The 21,629-nt window shown below is 56.1% G+C and overlaps 6 protein-coding genes across 6 annotated transcripts; 4 read left to right on the top strand and 2 right to left on the bottom strand.

Moving 5' to 3' along the window:
• Nucleotides 1-56: 56 nt before the first annotated feature.
• L226DRAFT_502425 (kinase-like protein) lies at nt 57-3,220 on the bottom strand. Its single transcript, XM_067677880.1, has 8 exons — nt 3,090-3,220; nt 2,954-3,024; nt 2,572-2,894; nt 2,368-2,459; nt 2,159-2,313; nt 2,026-2,104; nt 1,885-1,967; nt 57-1,833 (listed from the first exon to the last, which is right to left on the bottom strand). The coding sequence occupies exons 1-8, from the start codon at nt 3,183-3,185 to the stop codon at nt 333-335; spliced, it is 2,400 nt and encodes a 799-aa protein (XP_067538663.1). The 5' UTR covers nt 3,186-3,220; the 3' UTR covers nt 57-332.
• A 2,839-nt stretch (nt 3,221-6,059) lies between these two features.
• On the top strand, nt 6,060-10,704 carry L226DRAFT_456811 (adenylate cyclase-like protein; the record flags this gene model as incomplete). Its single annotated transcript, XM_067675324.1, has 4 exons — nt 6,060-6,495; nt 6,551-6,708; nt 6,762-8,371; nt 8,424-10,704. 4 exons carry the CDS (start codon nt 6,060-6,062, stop codon nt 10,702-10,704), a joined length of 4,485 nt encoding a protein of 1,494 aa, XP_067538662.1.
• A 401-nt stretch (nt 10,705-11,105) lies between these two features.
• Nucleotides 11,106-13,406, bottom strand: L226DRAFT_520542 (uncharacterized protein; the record flags this gene model as incomplete). The annotated part of the gene is made up of 8 exons (XM_067678645.1): nt 11,106-11,778; nt 11,858-11,870; nt 11,943-12,424; nt 12,491-12,583; nt 12,840-12,850; nt 12,908-13,233; nt 13,286-13,330; nt 13,382-13,406. The coding sequence occupies 8 exons, from the start codon at nt 13,404-13,406 to the stop codon at nt 11,106-11,108; spliced, it is 1,668 nt and encodes a 555-aa protein (XP_067539416.1).
• A 941-nt stretch (nt 13,407-14,347) lies between these two features.
• On the top strand, nt 14,348-15,320 carry L226DRAFT_446135 (uncharacterized protein; the record flags this gene model as incomplete). The annotated part of the gene is made up of 5 exons (XM_067674887.1): nt 14,348-14,490; nt 14,542-14,615; nt 14,665-14,741; nt 14,806-14,918; nt 15,194-15,320. The coding sequence occupies 5 exons, from the start codon at nt 14,348-14,350 to the stop codon at nt 15,318-15,320; spliced, it is 534 nt and encodes a 177-aa protein (XP_067539415.1).
• Nucleotides 15,321-19,225: 3,905 nt separating this feature from the next.
• L226DRAFT_282489 (uncharacterized protein) lies at nt 19,226-20,273 on the top strand. The gene is made up of 4 exons (XM_067673571.1): nt 19,226-19,621; nt 19,680-19,997; nt 20,056-20,199; nt 20,256-20,273. Exons 1-3 carry the CDS (start codon nt 19,349-19,351, stop codon nt 20,161-20,163), a joined length of 699 nt encoding a protein of 232 aa, XP_067538661.1. The 5' UTR covers nt 19,226-19,348; the 3' UTR covers nt 20,164-20,199; nt 20,256-20,273.
• A 350-nt stretch (nt 20,274-20,623) lies between these two features.
• L226DRAFT_428245 (uncharacterized protein) lies at nt 20,624-20,938 on the top strand (the record flags this gene model as incomplete). Its single annotated transcript, XM_067674673.1, has 2 exons — nt 20,624-20,754; nt 20,815-20,938. Coding segments are annotated over 2 exons (255 nt in total), but the record flags the coding sequence as incomplete, so codon positions are not given.
• Nucleotides 20,939-21,629: the final 691 nt, after the last annotated feature.

The raw sequence follows: 21,629 nt of genomic DNA, 5'->3' as shown, positions 1-21,629 counted from the left end.
GCAAGCCCTCTACTGCGCAGGTTGTTCTTCAGCGGCCACATTCAATACTGCTCAGTCTGCCTCGGAACGTGGATGAGATTGCATAAGTACTGTACAATGACATGTAGGGGGTAGTGGAAAAGTAGGTATATAAAGTTATGATATCCGAAACAACAGCTGTCGAGTCTACAGGAGGTGATCAGCGTCAAGGATGCGTCGCAGCGGTCAATGGCCTTAAACAGCCGTGAGAGGTATCCAGGAGCATAACATACTTGTAACAATGGGCCGCAATGCGCTACGCCTAACACGTACACATGTGGGCATGCAAAGGACCTGGGTTCGTGCAGAAATCATCATGACGCGCGCGCTGCCAGCGCCTTCCGCGCCTCTTCGTTTGCCTTCTGCGCCTTTGCGATGGACGACCTGACTGCCGCCAACGTCCCATTGTTGGACCCACTGCCTGTACTGACCACCGATGACGACGGACGGGCGTTGGCCTTCGCGGCATTTACGACGGCCATAGCACGCAGTGTAGAGCCGCTCTTCCTCGGAGCCTTTGCTGTGGGCTTGACCGTGGTAGTCGCGCGGTCTTCGACCTTCTTGATAAACGGACTGGGAAGGTTCTCCACGTCGTTGAGGTCGTACTGCGGTTGTGGCGCCTGAGCGAGAGCAGCGAGCGTGATAGTAGTCGAGCCGGCTGGTGCAGCGGAAGACGAAGACGATACAGCCGACGTCGAGGCAGCACGGGTCATTCTCGTGCGCGAGGAGCCGGACGAGGACGATGCCGTACTCTGAGTTGCGACCGTCGCGGAGCGGTATGCGGCCGACGCAGACGACGCACGAATGGACGGCCTGCGAAGTCTTGTCGGCCGAACGGGGGCAGCATCGGTACTCGCTCTGCTGTTCGAGGTTGCCTGCGTCGGTGTCGTCTCGCCATCCGGACTCTGCCTATCCTTCTCTCTCCGCAGCAATGTCCGCGGTCTGGTGTCAGTTTCATATCCGTCTTCACTGAGCTCTCCATCGCTATCCCCGCTCTCGTCCTCCCCGTCAAAGTCAAAGATCTTCGCGAAGTTGAGCCCCACTTTGGGCGTGTCGACGAACAGCTTGGCTAGCTCGGCAGGAGTTGGTGTAGCCACTGGCTCGCCGGTCGTCGTGAGGATGACGCCCTTCATCGCCGAAGGGGGTGCCATGTCGTTCAGGAGGTTCACCGACTTCGTTGGGAGAGGCGTCTGGAAGACGGGAAGCTTCGCAGGTGGCCGCGAGGCGGTCTTGATGGGTTCCGGCGAGTCTGCGAGACGGCTTAAGGGCGCCATGATATTCTTGACCTCTTCGAGCGGGTTCTTCGACCGTATCCTCCTCTCGCCAGCAGGGGCCTCGAGAGCCTTCATCTTCGCCTCCAGCTCCGCCTTGACGATCTCCAGCCGCTCCCGCTCCTGCTCAAGTTCGTTTGCCTGCTGCTGAACCCACTCCATACGCTCGTCCACAGCTCGCCCCATAGCTTCACGGGTTTGGCGCTCCCATTCTGCCCACATTCGCGTCATATCCTCCTCCCGCCGGCTCACGGCCTCCATAATCTCCTGTTCCCGATGGGCCATGCGAGCGGCCACCTCGGCCTCCTTCTTGATCACCATGGCTCGAAGCTCCTCATCGCGCCGGGCAATCGCCTCACGGACACGTTGCTGTAATGTGGAGTCCGCCTCAGCGATGACACTGCGAAGCGACGTAAGCTCCTCGTCCTTCTGCGCGACTAGAGCTACCATCTTCGCTTCGCGGTCCACAAGCGCCGTTTCTCGTGCTATGAGATCGCGCTCCTTCGAGAGCAGAGCGCTCTTGTGCGCTTTCACTGTGTTAAGCCTACGACTCCAGGTGTTAGTTTGATGCGTGGGTGGTGTCATGACTGCTTACATCTTCTGTGTCTCAAAGACCTTGAGTGCCAAATCAATCTTCTCATGTTGAAGTAGTTGAGTGGCAGAGGGTCGCAGCGCAGGCTGACATGGACCTTAGCACGAATGCTACTCAGACAAGCGGACGCATGTCAAAACTCACGTTGAGGTTGAGCATGGACTTGATGATAGTGGTCAGTGCGGGACTATAGCCCTTGGGTAATGGAGGTACGCGGCCATTCCTGGTACGCATCGTGAGTGAAGGCTGCCGCTACCATTCTGTGGAAACAGCATACCGGATGAGGATGCTCAACTCAGCATGTGTCTTTGCTTCGTGGAAGGGAGGCTTCAATGCGCACAACTCGTAGATCAGGCAGCCTAATGACCAGATATCTGACTTCGAATCGTAAGCCTTTTCTTGCATGAGCTCTGGGGACATGTAGTATGGCGTCTTAACGTGCAGATGTCAGTCGCATGCAGAGTGCAAACACCGAGAACGACGTACCCCAACATAGGTGTTGGCGAAGCTTGCCTGAGCGAGAGCCTTGGAGAGACCGAAGTCGCCGAGCTTCACATTGTTGCTCTCATCGAGGAATACTGAGTCAGAGATATGTCAGACTTGATTCAGATAATGTGGCATCGCCGCGGGGCATGCATTCTTGCCAATGTAGAGCAGGGGATCGGGGGCGATAGTGAAGAGAGGGCATACCATTATCAGGCTTCAAGTCTCGATGGAGAATCTGGGGCCTCTTCTCCTTGCCGTCACCGTCGGCCGTACCGATGCTGCTTGTCCTCCCGTGACTACCGTTAGGGTGGTGACAATAGTTTAGAGCAAGAAGGATCTGCATGAAGTAGTTCCAAATGGTGTCTTCAGGGATGAGCCGGTTGTGTCGCTGAGCCTGCTTGATGACGGACGAGAGGTCGCCGCCCCCACAGTACTCCATAAGAATATAGAGAATGCCTGCATCGCGATCAACGTGTCGGTCGTGGTAGCGTACAATATGTTCGTGGTGAAGGTCCTTTAGGATGTTGCTTGAGGGCGAGTATAGAGTCGGTGGGGTGGTTTCGCTGCACGATGACGAGACACTCACACTTCAGCAACGATTTGCTTACGGTCGCGCTCAGTCATGCGGTCAAAGTTAAGCTCCTTGCGTGCCAAGACCTGCCAGCCGCCAGACCGTCAGAACCCTTGCTGAGTGCTCTCCAATGCTGGACCTGAGTACTCACAACACCGTCGGTTTTCCGGCGAACCTTGCGAATGATACCGAACGAGCCATTGCCGATAACGTCCAAGGACTCGTAGAGATCGAGAGGAGAAGCCATGCGGCCGATGTAGGGGGAAGTGTGAGGCGGAAGGTAGTGTCGGTGAGGAAAAGCTGCTCAGCCAGTCCAGCATTCATTTCGAACCAGGCGCCTAATGTCCACGGGTTACTTAGCGCCTTGTGAGTGCGAAGGTCACGGGGCCGCGTCTCGTTCTCCCGCGGGCGCTAAGGACATTACCTGAATGTTGAAGTGAGTGTCTCGACACTGACAATGACCCTGATCATGGACGACCGTGGACACCCCAGGTGGAACATAGGACTAGAGCAGCATAGGTAACGGCTTCCTCATTCGCAGCTATGTCACAATTATTTTGTCGCAGATGGTCCTGCCACCTTCGAAGCTGACAGGCCTGAGTATCAGCACTGGCCGCGGATTATACAATGCTGCTTCAAGTTTGGCATACTATTATTATGACTCGGGTAGTCCTTGTGTATAGGTAAGTGCGGGGGGAGGCTGAGGAAAATCGCTCGGAGCCTCTTGCCGTCGCATCTTCAGGACGTCTACGCTAAGAAGAATGTCTACTGCACTCAAGATACTTCAGCTTCAGGACGTGTCGTCACTCTGAAGGTTGTTCTCACCGATACCTTACTTTGAACGCTTCTCAAGATCACTACGCTCGCCGGAGCTATTCGAAGCATCTGAGGAGGCTTTCCTGTATATGTGTCAAACCCCCTTTGCCGATACTTGGGGCCCTGGCTATCGCTCTTGACTTCTCGCTCGACCCCCTCCCTGATCACTCCCTACGTAAACGAGGACCTCCACTACTAAGCAAGCAGAGGTCAACGATCGCCAACCAGACGTATAAAATGTTTGTAGTGAGATGACGGTACAGAGGGGAGCGTCAACGAGTGAGCAGCGAGCCAGATGCGCTGGGAAGCTCACTACCAGACCAGGAAAGAGAGATGGTACATCAAGATGGCTATCCTCGACTGCGCAAACACGTAGCGAGAACAGTGCTTTCAGGCGGTCCACTTAGTGGCATTGACATGGGTCACAGTAACTTACATATGAACCCAGCATGGCACAGACGCATGATACGTTTGAGAACCAGCTGAATGAGTCAGCGCACCTCGTCCCTCGACATCCAATGCGTCTTATGCAGGCACAGTACTTCAACGCTTGACGGCTTGCGAGTATCCGGAAAATTGTACGACCTGGCCAACCGTGTGCATGCATGCTGGGCGCACCGGGGAAATGGAGTCGACTGCGGATACTGGTCGACCGGTGTGGGTGCATGATCTGCTGTGCAGCAGGAACAAAGATGAGCGGCGGCCTGCAGTGCTTGGATACACGGTGGTTGCCTGGGAGCGTTGAGGATGGCTGGTGTCAAGGACCAGAAGAAGGCTTGGAGATCGCACAACACGCCCCCCGACCACGGACACACACTCCGTTCCTTACGTAAGGTCACAATTCATCCATAACAGGCAGAAACCCGCCACCGATCAGGCTGAAGGCGCGAAGCTTGAGCGCGAGGCCGTACTCTCTCAGTCTTCTCTCCGTCTCATTCATCTCCACTCTCTCCTGCTCCCTATCGCCGCCCTCCGACTCGAGTAGTGGAAAGGCTTTGGCGGCGACCCTGTCCATGCCATGCCGACGACGGTCTCCACAACCTCGTCCTCGACGTCTGTCCCCACTCACAGACCCTACGACATGCAGGCGGAGACTGCGGCCTACCAGAACTATCCCACCGCTATCCGTATCTCGAGGGATTTCTCGGGTACGGTCTCGCCGGAGTTGATTGACCATGACTCTTTGTCCTCCTTCACTCTCGCGGACGACACGAATCTTGCGGCGATTGCACCATGGGCAACGCCGAACAATGGCTCGGAACCGGTGAGTTTCACCTATCTGCTTCGTTTCGTCTAGAGAGCTTCAGAGTCCTCCATAAAGCTACACGAGAGCAATCCCATCCGCCCATGTCTGCCCTACTTAGGGAATATGGTCATCCCCCTGGCTTGTCATTGTCCTGCGCTTGCTACTAGGTCCAGTTGTGACCTGCTTGACAGGAGAGGACAGGCCATCATGGCTACACGTCTTGCTCACCACTCCTGGTCAGCTTGATAGCCATGCCGCATTGCAGTCGTGAGCACATGAGAGACAAATGTCTTCGTTTGGGGGAACTTCCACTTGCGTACTTCTAGTTCTAATCGCTAGACACGTTGGAAGTGGAACAGGCAAAGGTCATGGAGGTTTGGTCGTCCGAGAACGGCCGTTGATACAGTTCTTATCGTAGCCCGAACCTATATGCTCCTGGAACTAACCTGTCCAATCCACTAGCCTACACCACCCCCGAAGTCGTCCGCTCACCGATTTGGTTTCCCCCACAAACCTTCCTTCACATCCTTCACACCGCTTCGACACGCTAGTACATCGAGTATCAGCGTTTCTACGACTTCCACCGCCCGTCCTTCGGAATCATACAGTACTCACTCGAATGAGTCTGTTCGATCCTCCGACACCCGCAAGAAGCCCTCGCTAAACCCACTGAACTTCATGAAGAAACGGTCTCGGAGCCGACTACGCTCAGAACCCCTTCCCGCCGAGCCCCCACCCCCACTTCCCTCTCCCGCTGCTCCTGATCTCTCATTCCACCCTACGCCGACGACACCACCAGGCTCCGTATCCTCGCGCAAAGACCGGACCCGCAAGGGTAAGAGGCTACCTTATGTTTCTCCCCCACCTCCCCCACCGAAAGAGTCCCTCTTCGCCTTGGACACGAACTTGAACGAGATGGAGGGCATAGTCGACCTATCCGTCTTGCCTACCACCAACGTCGATAGCAGCTCCCCAGGTAGTGGGTTCGAGTCCTCGTATCACTCGAGCTCAGACGTGTCCTCCATGCAGTTTGGGTCTACGAGCACATCCCATCACAGCATGTTCAGCAACCCATTCTTACCGTCAAATCAATCGAGGCGACTCGCTCCTGGGCAAGTTGTCTTCGACGGCCGAAAAATATCCCCGAAGGCCCGCCCGCCCGGCCCATATCAAAGTCCTCCGGACACAGACTCTCCATCTTGGACAGCCCCGGAAAGTTGGGCCGTGGAGAAGGAGGGAGAAGACGCAGTAGTAGCGGCTTACTCTTCGTCTGACGAGAGCGCGCGAGGCAAGACCGGACGGAAACGGAAAAGGCGACCTCTGGGGGGCAAGATGCTGTACAAAGTCCGGATCTACCGCGCGAATAACTCGTACCACGTCGTCTCATGCGATCTGAACGTGACGGTCGCGCAGCTGACGCCGCAGCTCAACAAGAAGTTGTTGCTTGATCCGGATGTGGAACCGCATCGCCTGCATCTGAAGGAACGGGGAAGAGGTACGAGGTCTAACGAAGCCATCGCCAGCTGCTCATTAAACGGGTCATTGTATAGAACGAGTTCTCGCGCCCACCGAGAAGCCTGCGGATATCGTCCGACGACGCCTGGAACAGGCCGGGTATGATGTTGCAGACGGATTGGATCTGTTAGGCGCCGACGACATACAGTTCCTGCTCAAGTTTGTCTACAAAAGCAATGTGCTGGGACCTCCGGTGGGTCTCTCCTCAACATCACCTACAGGGCGTTTCACTGACCGACTGATCAGGAGGAAGAAATGCAATTCGATACGTTCGATTTGATTGACCTGACGTCTCGCAGCCTGAAGGCCGTGCCAGTTGCACTCTACGCTCACGCTGAGGCTATCGTCTCTCTAAACCTCTCCCGCAACCCCATGCTCGAAATCCCTCTGGACTTCATCCAGTCATGCACAACTCTGCGCGAGCTACGGTTATCCCATATGGCCCTCAAGAAGGTGCCCCAGAGTGTGCGTCATTGTCGTACGCTCCAGTGGTTGGACTTGTCTTGCAACCGAATAGCGGACCTCGAGGATGCAGGGCTGGATCGAATACCGCAGTTACGGCACTTGAAGCTTCAGAACAACCGGATGGAGAACCTACCTATCTACTTCGCTCATCTTCGGGAGTTGCGGGATCTCAACATCTCGAACAACAAGTTCAAGCGCATCGTGCCCGTTGTGTGCGAGATCACTTCCCTTGTCGACCTTGACGCCTCATTCAACTCCATTTCCGAGCTTCCCGAGGAACTTGGGCAGCTCACCAAGCTGAATACCCTGACTATCGTCGGGAATGATGTGTCGAAGATCCCTGAACAGTGCGCAAACCTGAAGAATCTTCGTGTGCTCGATTGCAGGCGGAACCACGTCACGGACATATCGGTGGTGTGTCGATTGCCCAAGATCGAGCAGCTACTGGCCGATCACAACTCCATGCACGCCCTTGACGTATCCTTTGGGCCTACGCTGAAGCAGCTGGATGCGTCGCACAACGATATCACGCAGCTCAACCTTGTCCCCGGCCCGATGGGATTGCCGTATGCGCTGACGACTCTCAACCTATCGTATGCGAAGCTCTCCACCCTCGACGATCTAGCACTAGCGCAGCTTACTGCGCTGGAAGTGCTCTACATCGACCACAACTCCATTCGTTCCCTTCCAGAGAGCCTTGGCGGGCTCAGCCGCCTCAAGCACCTCTCGTGCTCGAACAACCACTTGTTCACGCTTCCCAGTAGCATCGGGCGTCTACAGTGGTTGGAGACGTTGGAGGCGCACAACAATGACCTGTCCGAGCTCCCTATGAGTCTGTGGAACTGCTCCTCGCTCCAGGTCATAAACGTTACATCGAACGTGATCAGCACGTGGAACCTTCCTCCCGGCTCGATTGACCTGGAGGTAACCGCATCGCACGCGCTGTGGGGCAGCACGGTTTCCCTCCTTTCCGACCGGAAAGCGTCGAACAGTTCTATTACGTCCGGGACTGCTCTCCCCGCTCTTGCGTCGTCTCTTGAGAAGCTGTACGTGGGCGAGAATAGCTTGACGGCGGACAGTTTGCATCCTCTTGCCCTCCTGAAGGAGTTGCGAGTGCTGAACCTCTCATTCAACAACATCCAGCAGCTCCCGAGCAGCTTCTTCCGGAATCTCACGCAGCTGCGCGAGCTCTATCTCAGCGGGAACACCATCTCCGCGATCCCCACGGAGAACTTGCAGCACATGACGAGACTGGAGGTGCTCTTCCTGAACGGCAACAAGCTGCAGACGCTACCGCGGGAGATCAGCAAGCTGACGAACCTGTCAGTCATGGATGTCGGGAGCAACGTGTTGAAGTACAACATCAACAATTGGGAGTTCGATTGGAATTGGTGAGTCGCTCGCCTCTAGATCAGACATGCTCGTGTTAACATGGCTATCAAGGAACTTCAACACGAATCTCCGGTACCTCAACTTGTCGGGGAACAAGCGGCTCGAGATCAAGCCCGACATGAACCATCGACAGTCACGGAATCAGCAGCAGCTCTCCGACTTCGCTAGCCTGACACAGCTACGCATCCTTGGCCTCATGGACGTGACCATCGGCATGCAGACGAACATCCCCGACGAGAGCGAGGACCGTCGCGTTCGGACCTCCATGGCAGAGGTGAACGGGATGGCGTACGGCATTGCCGACACGCTCGGCATGACGGAGCATCTCACGATGATCGATCTCGTCCAGCCGCACTTCCGTGGGATGCACAACGAAGCCGTCTTCGCCATGTTCGGCCGTGCGTCGCACATCGCGAGCAACAATAGGCTCACAAAGTTCCTTCACGATAACTTCCTGCGCGTCTTCACCGAGGAGCTTGACAAGCTACAACCGAAGGAACGCGTCGACGACGCGATGCGGCGATCGTTCCTGAAGCTCAACAAGCTGCTTCACGACCACCTCTACTCGACGTCCGGCCGGAAGATGTCGCACGTCAGTGCCTCGATCACTCAGACTATTCACGACAAGATTGGAGCGTCGGGGATCGTGCTATACCTCGTGGAGCGCACGCTGTTCGTCGCGAACGCAGGTAATGCCCTCGCTGTCATCTCCAACCAAGGTATCGCGAAGCTGGTCTCTCGGAAGCACGACCCTTTCGACCGGCAGGAGACCGCCCGGATACGCGCTGCGGAAGGCTGGGTCTCCCCGAAAGGTACCGTGAACGACGAGATTGACGTCTCACGATCGTTCGGCTTCTACTACCTCCTTCCCGTGGTCAATCCACGACCAGATGTCTACACCTACCAGCTCTCCGAGACTGATGAGTTCGTCATCGTCGGCAACCGTGGGCTGTGGGACTATGTGTCGTACCAGACCGCGGTCGACATCGCACGCAAGGAGCGGGACCCCATGATTGCTGCCCAGAAACTCCGCGATTTCGCGATCTGCTATGGTGCCGAGGGAACCACGATGATCATGGTCATCAAGGTGTCCGATCTCTTCAACCGCGGACTCCCACGAGACCTGCAACTGAGCCCGGAGCCGGTCATCCCCGAGGAGGTCATCCAGAGCCTCGCGAAGCGCAAACGCAAGGAGATCATCAACCGAGATATCTCGCGTCTGGACGACGAGGTAGCACCGCCTACCGGGCACGTTGCCTTGGTGTTCACAGACATCCGGAACTCGACGCATCTCTGGGAAGTCAATCCTGGCATGCAGTCTGCCATGGTCCTCCACAACAACCTACTCCGCCGCCTTCTTCGCTTCTGCGGTGGTTACGAGGTCAAAACGGAAGGAGACGCCTTTATGTGCTCCTTCCCTACGACGCTGGCAGGTTTGTGGTGGTGCATGAGCGTCCAGACCCAGCTCCTCAGCCTGTCGTGGCCTCTCGAGCTCCTGGAGTGCGAGGACGGCAAGGAGATCCGGGATCCCGAAGGTCGCCTGATCGCTCGTGGACTCTCCCTGCGCATGGGCATCCACTGTGGTCAGCCTGTATGCGAGCCAGACCCGGTTACTGGTCGTATGGATTATTTCGGACCCATGGTCAATCGTGCCGCGCGAGTTAACGCCGTGGCGGCCGGTGGGCAGATCATGTGCAGTGCGGACGTCATCAAGGAGATCCACGCTCGCGTCCTTGACATGGGTCCAGAAACCGAGCACTCGTTCCTCCAGCCCCAGAATGCCGTCGATGCTATCCGGCGGATGGGCGTCAAGGTCTTCCCCATTGGCGAAGTCAAGCTGAAGGGTCTCGAAGTGCCGGAGACGCTTTCAATCCTATACCCTTCTGAGCTCGCTGGCCGCCAGAACCTTGAGGCCTTCGAGACCGCACCGACCGCCTCAGGGTCGCGTGTGCAGTTCAGCGTGGAGCAGATGCGGGAGCTCGGCCTTCTCTGTGTTCGGCTCGAGACCTTGGCCAACTCCCGCGTTTTCCGCCCCCTTCCCACGCGGAAAGCCAGCATCGCGTCGATGACCGGACAGCAGACCAGCCCAGACCCCGCCTCTGAATCGTCGTTGGTCGTCTTCGATGACCCGAGCCTCTATCTCCCCGTCATGGACGAAACATCATCAGATGCACATCTCACGACGGTTCTCCACTCGCTCTCGCTCCGCATCGACAACGCTCTAACAAAGCTAGCGTTCATGCAAATGACAAGCATCGAGGCCAAGACCGGGATGCCCGACTGCGATCTCCGGGAGAAAATCTTCGAGCTTTGTCGACCCGTCCCGTTGTGACCGCGATTGCCCCCTATCCTGCAGTTTTTTCTTTCCGGACCATAGCCTTAACTTATTTCATCTGGTCTTCGTCAGCATCTGTACTGTCATTCATGTTCGCTATTCAACCGCTAGACAACCCGTATCCGTGTATACCCTTGTAGTATCCGCAGATCCCTCGCACGCATCGCATCGCACTGTATAGTACTGTAAAGTGATATCATTATTCGCTCATATACTCGCAACAGTCAGCATCCAGGCCAATCCCAAACGAACGCCATATAGTGAAGGCATATTCCAGACAGTAAGATAGGAGTGAATGGAAAGTAGATATGTATAGCATCGAAACGTGCCACCTCGCGTCGTCGTACGCGAACCGAACACCTCGAGCTCTACAACACCAGGGGCTCAGCGCTCAGCGCTCAGTTTCGGTGCTGGCCCGGTGGCACCCAGACGATGTCATCCTCCCTGACGGTCTCGCTGTCATAGCCCTCGCCCTCTCCGTCGCTGCTCAGCGCTGCCCAGTCACCCTCAACAGGACTCTCCAGCGCCCGGAACTTAGCTCCGCGAGCACGCAGGAACGCCACTACCTCACGAGCATTCCGCCATCCTACCGGCTCAGGGTTGGGCTCGACTCCCTCACGAGTCGCATGATTCTCGCCCAACGGCTCTACTTGTCCCCCGAAAGCCTGTGCAAGGTGCACGGAGGCGCATACACGTTTCCCGTCCGGTGCCCGCTCGAGCTGCGCAAACAGCGACGCAAGGGCCTTGGCGGCCTCGACGCGGGCGCGGAGGACGTGGCGGATAAGCCGGCGTGAAGGCGGACGGCGCCGCTTTCCCGAGGGTGAAGGTGGAGTAGGAGAAGAGGGATTCGTGGAAGTGGAAGCCGTAGGTGAAGAAGCGGGGAGTGCGGCAGAGGAGGGGGAGGGAGTAACCGGGCGGGACTTCGCTTTGGCTTTGGAGCGATCTATCCACGGGTTCTCTGGTGGGATCCGGGGCACAGTGTATTGGGCGAGAGCGTTGAGGGACATGTCCCATCGCTTAGGTGCCCAGACGCCGACTAGGACGCGCCAGGTGGCAACGAGACGTTTGGCGCTGCAGGGATCAGAACGGGTGTCAGAGAGAGTTATGGACTTTGCGCATTTTGTGGATGCGACCACAAATTATCACTAACCGATCGTAGCTGTCTGTTTACGGCAGATCACAAGCGTTAGACGTTTGTAGTGAGCTCGGATCTCGAAGAGACCGGAGAGGCGTACCATTAATCAGCCGATTGTGGTAGATGGCGAAACCAAAGACGAATGTGAGCGCGACGAGCGCACCGACTGGAGTATACCACAAGAACGCCCAGACGAAGAAGAAGGCAGCAGGGTATATCATGAGCATGAGCAGTAAACCAAATACCACTTTATTCTGAGCCTGGGTCTCTTCTTCATCTTCCACTAGCCGCGCACCAAAGCGGCCCATCACGTACGCAGGAGCGTGAAGAATTAGGGGAACGATAGAAAACGGCAAGGGGAGGAGCAGCGCAACCGAATCCCGAACCAAGATACTAAGCGTGAGTAACCGGCTGGGCAGAGGGACCGGTTGACGAGGATCGAGAGTAGCTGGCAGAGGCAGGGAAGACAAGACAGAATTCGTGAGGTGCGTGGACTCCAGCAACGAGTAGTACGTGAGGAGGTGTCTTCTGACAGCATTAACATTCGGAACAAGGTCGGGAGTAGAGAAGAGGTCGACGAGGCTGCGAGCATTGTTTCAGCACGGTCAAGGGTCTTTGGGAGAACGTATAGCCAGGAGTTCCACGTACGTCTGAGATATAGTTACGAATTCATCAAGGTTGATAGAACGTTCTTCTGGCCATAACAGGTCCCGCGCCATCCGGGCAGCATAGAGGGTATCCCTATAACGACGCAAGGCCGATGTGAGTATTAGTTATCGACGCAGAGTTAAGATTACTAGCCAGTCGGGTGCGTTAATCGTCGACTGTGTGAGCTCTCTCTCGATCGCCGCCGTTAAACGCTTGACCGAAGTTCTAGGTGCCCCATCCTCTCCGGACATGAACTGCACCATGTAATCTTCCATCCTGATAGGCTGTCCGAATCTGACGGGATGATTGAACTTTGTGCCTTGCTGGAGAAAGGGCACGAAAAACTTACTCCATTATCACCTAAGACGTAAGAACGTCAGGACTGATCGTCAAAGATGACCTCTGCGATAGACTGACCTGACTGCGATACTTGGATTTGTTGGTGTAGACTATTGCGGCCGGGATGATCATGACCTCCTCGGAACCCTGTTGCACCTTGCCGGGGTTCTCCGTAGCCCATTTAGTGTACTCCAGCGCAGCCCAAGCTGCGCCGTCCTTGACTTGCATGATATGGGGCTCGGTATAGCTGGTGCCTTCGGGAAACAACGCCACTGCCTCACCACTGGCCAAGGCACGGAATGTCCCTTGGAACAGGACTCGCTTGTCTGATGCCTTGCGGTCAACGGGGATGTTACCGGCGGACGTGAGGATGTACTTCATGATAGGGTTGGCAAATAATGACGCTGTTACCTGCCGGTCAGCGTCGCGAACTCCGGGAGTCGGCAAGCGGCCTACCTTTGGCCCAGTAGTGGAGAACTCTCTTGTACGGAAAGGCACAAGCTATATGATAATTAATCGATAGAAATTCTAGGGTGCAATATCTTCACGTACAGAGGACAGCTGGGTCGAGCATCATATTATGGTGCGTCGCAGTTCTAAAGTCAAGAAGGAATCAATAAAGGGAACATTTCCCTGGGCAACCAATGGGATGACTCTCGAAAGTCCACGGGGAAGGCTCATGACTACAGGAGGGTGCCATGCGCGAAGATCACAGGGCGTATACCCGCGTGCGAGTTCGGCATGCTGGCCAACCGCGAATGAACTGCATATATCCATACACAACCATAGCCCGTACTCTGAAGGCATAGAAGAACAGCTGGAAGCACCGGCTCCTCCGAATTGACTTTCTACGACCGAAGTCATAACGGAGGCTGGTCCGAGGGAAGCTTATTTCGAGATGGATTCGAAGTGGCATGTAGGAACTACTGTGCCCCCGCGGTGAGGGATAGGCCCGAGTGCCTGAAGCAATGCGCACGATAACGGCATGCCACGCGAATACTCAGAAGAGTGTCCACGCCGTCATCATGCCTCACTTGCTGCCTGAAAGGCACAGTCAAGACATGTGGACCCTGTGCCCCACCGCACATCCAAGAAGAGAACAGAGACGGTGGGGGCGTGCATAACAGAAATGAACACGAAGGGGAAGGGACTCACACAATAATTGGACCTTGCTTCGGCACATTCTCGCCGCCAATGACATGGATCTCCGTGAAGAACGAGACGACGGCCCAGCCGGCGATGCGGCGTAAAATCCTGTGAGCGAGGTACGGGTCCGACATGGCCAGCAGAGAGGCAGAGACAGCAGGGGGGATGGCGGGAGAGACGAGGAGGCCCAACCTAGGCGGACCTTGCCTCCCCTTGTCTGTCCGCGCTCCAGCACGTCTCCCGTTATGGCAATCCCCGCACGTGCAGCCATGTACGTGTCGCGCATCGCGCCAGCCAGTCACGCCACGGGCAACACGCTCCTCCTCCTCCAACCACCACTGCGACCTGCCAGACACCGTGCAAACGCTAGACATGCACACCATATACTCACGCGTCAACAATGTCTCCGCCATGGTCTCGACTTGTCTTATGGTCCTTCTTGGTGCCATCGCGCTCTCCTCGTTCCTCTTCACTGCGGATCCTAAGGGGACAATTGGCGTCTCGTCCATCCAGGTGTCCGTGCTCTCCTCACGCTTCTCCCACCCGCCTCTCATGGACTCCTCCAGATTCCCCGGAAACGCGCGTCGATACGCGAACAAGAATCAAGATTTCACCTTCGTCAACTTCAATCTAACAGCAGGTCCGTCGGTGCCCAGAACACGGAGTGTACTCACCGACCCGCGCACTAGACCTCGCCCCCCTGTTCAACTGGAACACGAAGCAGCTCTTCCTATACGTTAGCGCAGAATACGAGAACAAGCAAGGCGTGAGTCCAGCTCGTACTCTCGACCATTCTGACGTCAGTTGACACGGTTGGCAACGCTCAACAGGTGAGAAACGAGGTCGTCATATGGGACCGCATCGTCCGCAGAAAGGAAGACGCCCAGCTCAATATCGCGGGGCGAAACAAGTATGTCTTCCGCGACTTGAGCGCATCCTTCAAGTGAGTACCCCAGATCTGTATGTTCCCACTTGCTTCAGTGCAATCCGGCGCCGCACACCCTCCACTACCCGCACTGTGTCCGCGGACATCCCGCTTGTTCATTGGGCGTAGACCGAATATATTCGACCGTTCGGCGAAAGGCGGGACAACCCAGAAGGCGGGTAGGGAGAAGCCTCCAGATGATTGTCGTATGGGAACGCTTTCGTAACCCCGTCTCCGCTCGTGAATGATCGACCATTAATCCGCGGACTTGCTGATGTCTTTTTCACGCATAGGGATGCACCGCCTGCTCACTACAGTCTCAAGTACAATGTTATGCCGTATGTCGGCGTGCTGACCTATGGAGAGGCAGCTCGCACTACAGACGCCGTTCCTTTCCCCGAACGCCAAGATCTGTCATGACCGACGGACGACCAAGTTGTGTTGCAACCTACGTTCCCGTCTTCATAATTCGGAGGGTCACTTGAGGGTTTGTAGTCATGTGTATCTTTTTCTGTCATATACCAGAGGCATCCCTTATCTCACTGGGATCATACGTCATCGAGGTACTATTTGGAACTTGACACACTTAGACTGCGCGTAGAGGAGAACACTTTGCGTCCGCGGCCTTCCCTCACCTGTGCGAAGCTACTCGACATTCGGTATGTGATACACTTCTCATGGACGTGGAACGCGGTGCATGAGGACAGTGTACGCCGAACGTCGCAACATGCGTTGCAGCATTCAGTGAGCTCATGGCGAATATTGTGCGGCCTGGTCTCACTGTTCATTTACCAGTTCGGTGGATTGACATGTCACAATGAAGAACACGATCCGGGGTCCTCGCACGCTTCGGTACATTGACTATGCTAACTGTTTTCATGCTCCTCAGGACACCGTCTTCTCTGGCTGCGCCCGACCACCCGGGTACCGCCGCGCTTGGGTGAACGAACAGACGACAGGTTCTCCGACATCGCCTGGCGTGCTCGCACGCAGGCAACGTTGCGATAGCGCGTGCATGGCCATCGACACGTGCACGGCCTGCAACTCTGATGCTTAACACGCATTGTACTGACCCTTTGTCTTCGTTAGCATGCCACACAGCTACCAGGCACCTTCCTTTATTTTTTTTTTCAGGAGCTGCGCCGTCTCGCGTCGTTTTGCTCCGCCAACATCCGGGTAGGGTGGCAACACTACCTTCGCTGCAGACGTCAGCAAGAAATGGGTGGGCGCTCCGGACACCCAGCCTCTTCTTCGAGTGATCTTCGCGCGTTCTATGCCGAACCTCACATGGGACCACAGGTCCTTCATCTCGGACCTTGTAGAGACCGCTGCAATCCCACCGTCATGGTCCCAAGATAGCGCGCGTCTACCGGTGCGTCTGGCAGCATTTGCAGTCAGTTTGGCCAAGCTCAAGTTCCCCCTTCTTCTTCGATAGTGCATCGATAAGCAATATCGCCGAGACGTCCAACTGATCAGTCCTCGATCAGTTGTGTGTGGCTTGTGCGCCAACTTCTTCGAACATGAACCATGGAAGCACTAGCCCAGACGTTTTCGCGTCGGCCCTCGCTGGCCGCTCAACATCTGGTTCGAGTCGCAATTAGGTCGCAGACTTGGCATTTTGCGATCTAATGGTGCCAGGTGAGCCCGCCCATCTCGCCTTCTTCTCATCCGGTGTCCGCGTGTTTCAGTGAACTTGCTTCAGATGCATTACTCTCCCCCATGCCGGCGGCGAGGGTACTCGTACGACATGCTATTCCAGCTGCCAGCGAAGCCGCTCCTATTGGCTTGTCAAAGGCCTAGCCTAGGTACGTTCTGAGATCCTCTTATTCCCGCAATTGAGGGTCCCCATCGGCGGAGGGAAGTTGCCTCCTGCAGTAGGGTTCTCCAGTGGCGCCGCGGGAGCAAATCTCGTCCACCGCGCTGTCGTTGGTTCTGCTGTGCAACCAACCATGATGGCCACATCACTATTCCTCGTGTGGTGAATCCAGCGTTGTGTCTCTCTTCCCGGTCGCAGGAGAGCGAGTCGTTTAAGGGCCGAAGAGCGCGAGGGCCGAGTTCAGATTGGGTTCGCTGTACGCCGCAAAGTCCTGGAAAGACAACTTAATCTGAACGTGACGCGCGTTCTAGATTCCGGTCGATCCCATGGCGTGTTTGAGAGCCACCGGGAAAGGCGAACGCGGGCGACAAAGATGGGTGAGAAGTTTCCTGTGCGTCGGCTTGCGTGCCTTCCCTCATTGATGAGATCCAACACCCTCAGCGTATTGCACCCCACCCCGTCTTCTGCCTCTCGAAAGGCCCTGAGGCCTGAGACTCGTTGCATTTGAATGTGCCCCGACCGCGAAGGCACGAGCGTTCTCCTCAATCAAGCCTGTTTTGTGACCTGCCTTGCGCCGAGGGCCGGGATGTTATTGCCGAGAGGGCCGTTCCCACCAATAACGAAGAGAACGGCGCGATTCGCCGAGCTCAGCGAAATGAAAGGTGCGTCGTGTGCCCGCGCGAACGTTCTGATCTTCTTCAGGAGCGCATGCGGATTGCGCGCGAGTGCTTCAACGCTGGCAGCATTCCAGGGCAAGGTTTGATCTTGCCAAGTTGTCCTAGGATGGGCAAGCACAAAGCCGCTTCAGTCGGGATGCGGGTGCGCGTAGGCTGGTCCACTGAGTGGCGTTAGACGACCCGCAGTGGCAGCACGTAGGGTGCGCTTTCAGGAATAGGAAGCACTATAACTCAAACTGACGGCCTTCGAGACCATTGGCAAGGGCATGGCGTCGCGAATCAGGCAGTCGCTGGGACTTGTGGGTTGGTCATACGCTTTATCCGCATTTGGAGGGCTGGAAGTCACGAACGAGAAGAACAGCAACCTTGTACTCACGACGAGTGCCCTCGCGACGGATTTAGCTAGGTTCAGAACAAGGCTGTCGAGCCCTTGGGTATGTCGAGAGAATTTGTATTTGCGTGCACTGCTCTTGACTATGTATGTCAGGACGGATGCCACAAGTAACCGACGAGGCGTCATGCAGCGTCGGATCTGCAAAACGTGCCCCAGTAGTTCACCTCTGCTGCCAAGCAGCATTCAATGGTGGCGCTATGACATTGCTCATCTTTGTTCAGCGACCACACCAGTACCGAAGCGTGCGGAAGCTGGCCTTCAAGGCGTCGTGCATAGAACGGCCGCGCTCAACATTGCCTGATCAGCAGTCAAGACCGCAGTGCGCGTTGTTCGGCATCGACGCTCCCCATAGCCCCTTCCGGACCTCGTGGATGGAAGAGAGTGATTACTCGCTAAGGTTGCAGCGTTCCTCCGAGCTGTGCATATGCCATGCGTATTCGTGGCCACAGGCCGACGTGACGCACCGTGGAGTCTGCGTGGTTGAATGAAGACCGGACGATGGTCCGCAAGGCCCATGGACCTTCGGATTGCTTCCGCCGATGGCTGGTTGTCCACGGGCGATGCACGAATCTTGGCCGTGACTAGCGCTTCGTTGTCATCGCAGACGCCATTCTGCTCGACCGTGTGAGCAGCGCGCACTTGCGACGTTGTATTGAGCGGCCACTTGCGAAAATAATCATGGTCGGCCTCGGCAATCTGTAGAACGTTGTGGGGAACCTCGAGGCATAGCTTCTGGCCTCTCCAGGAAATCCAGATGATTGACGTCGTCGTCATTGGCCACTTTGGGCCTCGGTAGTGCCCCGGACTCTCCGTGGTCCCAGGATGCTCTTTACGGACATCTCCGAAGGGGGTGAGTGAGGCGTGCTGCATGATCAAAGTGCAAGGTTTTCCCGGACAATTGGTCCTGTAATAGACAGCACAGATTTCCAACATCTAAGCGGACCTCCAGGCAGGACCCCGGATTTGGGACGCACTCGGATAAGCAATATTGATGTCCAGAGCAACGTCTCGATCGAAGGATAGTCACTTTCCTTTGCTGCAGGCCGGGCTGGCCGCTGGCGACCCCAGAAGAGTGAGCAAATCCGACGCGTCACCACTATCGCGCATTCCCAAGGGTCGGCCCTTCGTTCCATCACCCTTGTGAGAACGCGAGTCCAAAGTCCTCGGAGGTCGCGCGAACAGACGTCGACGTGGACAGGCGGGTGCCTATGGGACGCGGGTGAGAGCTGGCCGTCTCGGAAGCACATCAGTGTCACGGAAAGACAAAATTGAGCAAGATCCAAGAGATGATAGCGTGGGCATCATCTGACTGTCGGATTCTTGGAGAATCTAACCGGATTGTGCGCGGGCGCCTGTTATCCTCAACCCTGACCTCCTTACTCTTCCGGCACCCTTCACGTTTATAAGGAGATGGGACCTACAAAGACTTCGCCTTTTCAACCTGTCCCTTTGCCTCCGCTGCACCATCCGCCCACTCGACCTCCCCGGCACTGCGATCCAATCCGACGCTTCCGCGCCCATCACTGCGTTCTTGCACACCTTCCTAATCCGCGCTCCCCGAATGTCGCCACAGCAGGTCCCGCCGCTGCGTAACGGCGCTACGGACATCGACTCGGACTCTGACTACCTTGGGACACCGGTCGATCCCCCTGCTTCTTGCCAGCCTTACGTTGCGGAATACCCGCCGCTCACAAATTACTATTACTCCTCGGAAACTTACGACGGTGCCGAATATGCGTCGGGACGCTCGGGGGACCATCTAAGTCTTCCTGCGAGTTCAGAATATGGCGGGCCTTCACCGCACCATGGCCTTCTTCTTCAAACCCCTTACCCAGTAAGTCGTGACCCGCTTGTTTGGCCTGCTCCGAAGCATGACCTCTTCATTACAATAGGCAACCGCTCCGGAGGGCTGTAGTCAGCAAGCCGATACTACGATAGCCGCCTACCCTCTGATCACGCCGAGTTTGCTTCCAGCTAGTGCGCTCAATGTTGACGTGAGCATCCGCCTACCCAGGAGTGGGCTTGTCGCTTCGCGGGACTCGTCGTTCACCCCGACAAGTCAAGTGGATTCCCCTCGCACCCATTATGGAACGCCCACTGTGCAGTACCAGGAGCGCGATGGAGACGGTGTGGATTGCAGTGACAAGAATGCGTACATGCAAATGTACTCAAAGACAACGTCTCAGCAGTCGGGTGATGCTGGCAGCGCTGTACGTCCGTCCCCTTGATCAAGTTGAAGTCATCTCTGCTGACATCCTCTATAGCCAGGATCGTATTCTTTCCTGCCATATTCCTTGGATGCTTCCGTACGCACGAGTAGGCTTCCATATACCTCCGCAATGTACCACGACGAGAGTTACGCGGAGTCGCCGGTAGAGGAGTCTACTTATTGCGATCGGATCTCCGAGCAAGGTATGAAAGCGCACATCATATACATTGTCAGCCCTGACCCTCCTAATGTATCACAGCATGCGACTATGCGCAGCGGTTGAGTTACGATCAGTATCAACCCCACCCTCAACCCAACCTGGACACCCTCTCACACGGGGGTTACTCGTTGTCTAAGGGACAGCACGTGCGGTTGCACCCGTCTACTTCGTACCCATACTACCCCTTCCCTCGCTTCGAGTCGTCGGGGGAGTACACAGCTCATGGCTCGCACTCCATTTCGTCCTCTGCGAGACGCTATGGAGACTATCCTATACACGCACCGCGCCCGCAACAGATTCACGACATACACAACCTCCACAACAGCAGTTGTCCCTCGGATGAGATGTCTTCGGCTCTGTTTCCTCATCACCGCGTCCTGTCGATCCCGAGCATCCCGGCCCCGCCCCCCATCCCTCGGCCGTCATCCCTGATAGAGGATAGTCCGAAGAAGCCGTTGACTCTCGCGTGCTTCTTCTGCCGCAAGCGCAAGATCGCGTGCCAGAGCCCGCCGGCAGGCTCACTTGACCGCACTTGCAAGTGAGTGCTGATTTTGCTCACTACTTTGCCATGATTGAATGCTCATGTGGTCCCTTCCAGTCAATGCTCGAAACGTAAGTTGAAGTGCGTGTACCCAGCAACTTCGAGGCGAGGCATTCGACCTAGGGTGTATGACCTCTCCGACGAGGTCTTCCGCCGCCCTCCCGTCTCTGTGTCTCTGTAACCCCTTCTTTGTCCACCTTCTTCTCCCGTTCCACCTCGCAACACCGTTGGGTCCGAGCCTTACCATACTATTGGCTCCCCTTCCCACCCGCATTCTCCCCTTTATCGCCTCGCCATCTCCGGCATGTACCCATCTTACCGCCACCTGTCACCCTCGGAATATCCCATCTCTTGTCTTGCGCTGGCATGCGCTTAAGCTCCTCGCTGTTATGGATACTGTACGCTTTGTCGCCTAGCATCGCTCTCGCTTGATCTTACCTTAGCTTATTTACTGACACTCCCGGAATCTCCGATTCAGGCTCAGTAGTACTGTTATGTGACGTTTACTGGCATCTCCCTCGGGCGTCCATTGCTTGCTTACTCGTGTTAGTGCATCCCCATGTTCTGTATTCCCATCGGTGTACTCCCCTGGCATGTTCATTACCTTACAAGACTTCTCTCAATCGCAGCTGGTGTTGTCCGCTACTCCAGTCGTGTTTATTAAACGGCGCCCCAGCTTTGGGACCAGCGCGTGTGCACGATCTTCTCTGTCCATGCTGCGTCATGAAGCCAGCACATGTCCCATGCATGCGAGACTGTATTTTCGTACCCCGAGGCCGTCGAATGTCGCTACTAGCTCCTGCGCCGGCGCCTGAGGGGGGCTTCCTCGAATGCTCCTCGCAAATATTGCGACCGAGCAGTGAGACACGTAA

Source organism: Lentinus tigrinus, assembly GCF_003813185.1.
Source record: "Lentinus tigrinus ALCF2SS1-7 unplaced genomic scaffold L226scaffold_5, whole genome shotgun sequence".
Lineage (NCBI taxonomy): Eukaryota > Fungi > Basidiomycota > Agaricomycetes > Polyporales > Polyporaceae > Lentinus > Lentinus tigrinus.
This window is presented reverse-complemented; position numbering and strand designations above follow the sequence as displayed.

Bases quoted from the DNA above. Each gene is read 5' to 3' on its own strand.
- L226DRAFT_282489 (XM_067673571.1), top strand. From the start codon at position 19,349: ATGTCGCCACAGCAGGTCCCGCCGCTGCGTAACGGCGCTACGGACATC. The intron at 19,622-19,679 runs GTAAGTCGTGAC...TCATTACAATAG, and splicing joins TTCTTCAAACCCCTTACCCA to GCAACCGCTCCGGAGGGCTG. The intron at 19,998-20,055 runs GTACGTCCGTCC...CTCTATAGCCAG, and splicing joins CGGGTGATGCTGGCAGCGCT to GATCGTATTCTTTCCTGCCA.
- L226DRAFT_502425 (XM_067677880.1), bottom strand. From the start codon at position 3,185: ATGGCTTCTCCTCTCGATCTCTACGAGTCCTTGGACGTTATCGGCAAT. The intron at 2,895-2,953 runs GTGAGTGTCTCG...CTCGCCCTCAAG, and splicing joins AAGCAAATCGTTGCTGAAGT to CAACATCCTAAAGGACCTTC. The intron at 2,314-2,367 runs GTACGTCGTTCT...CTGCACGTTAAG, and splicing joins TCGCCAACACCTATGTTGGG to ACGCCATACTACATGTCCCC.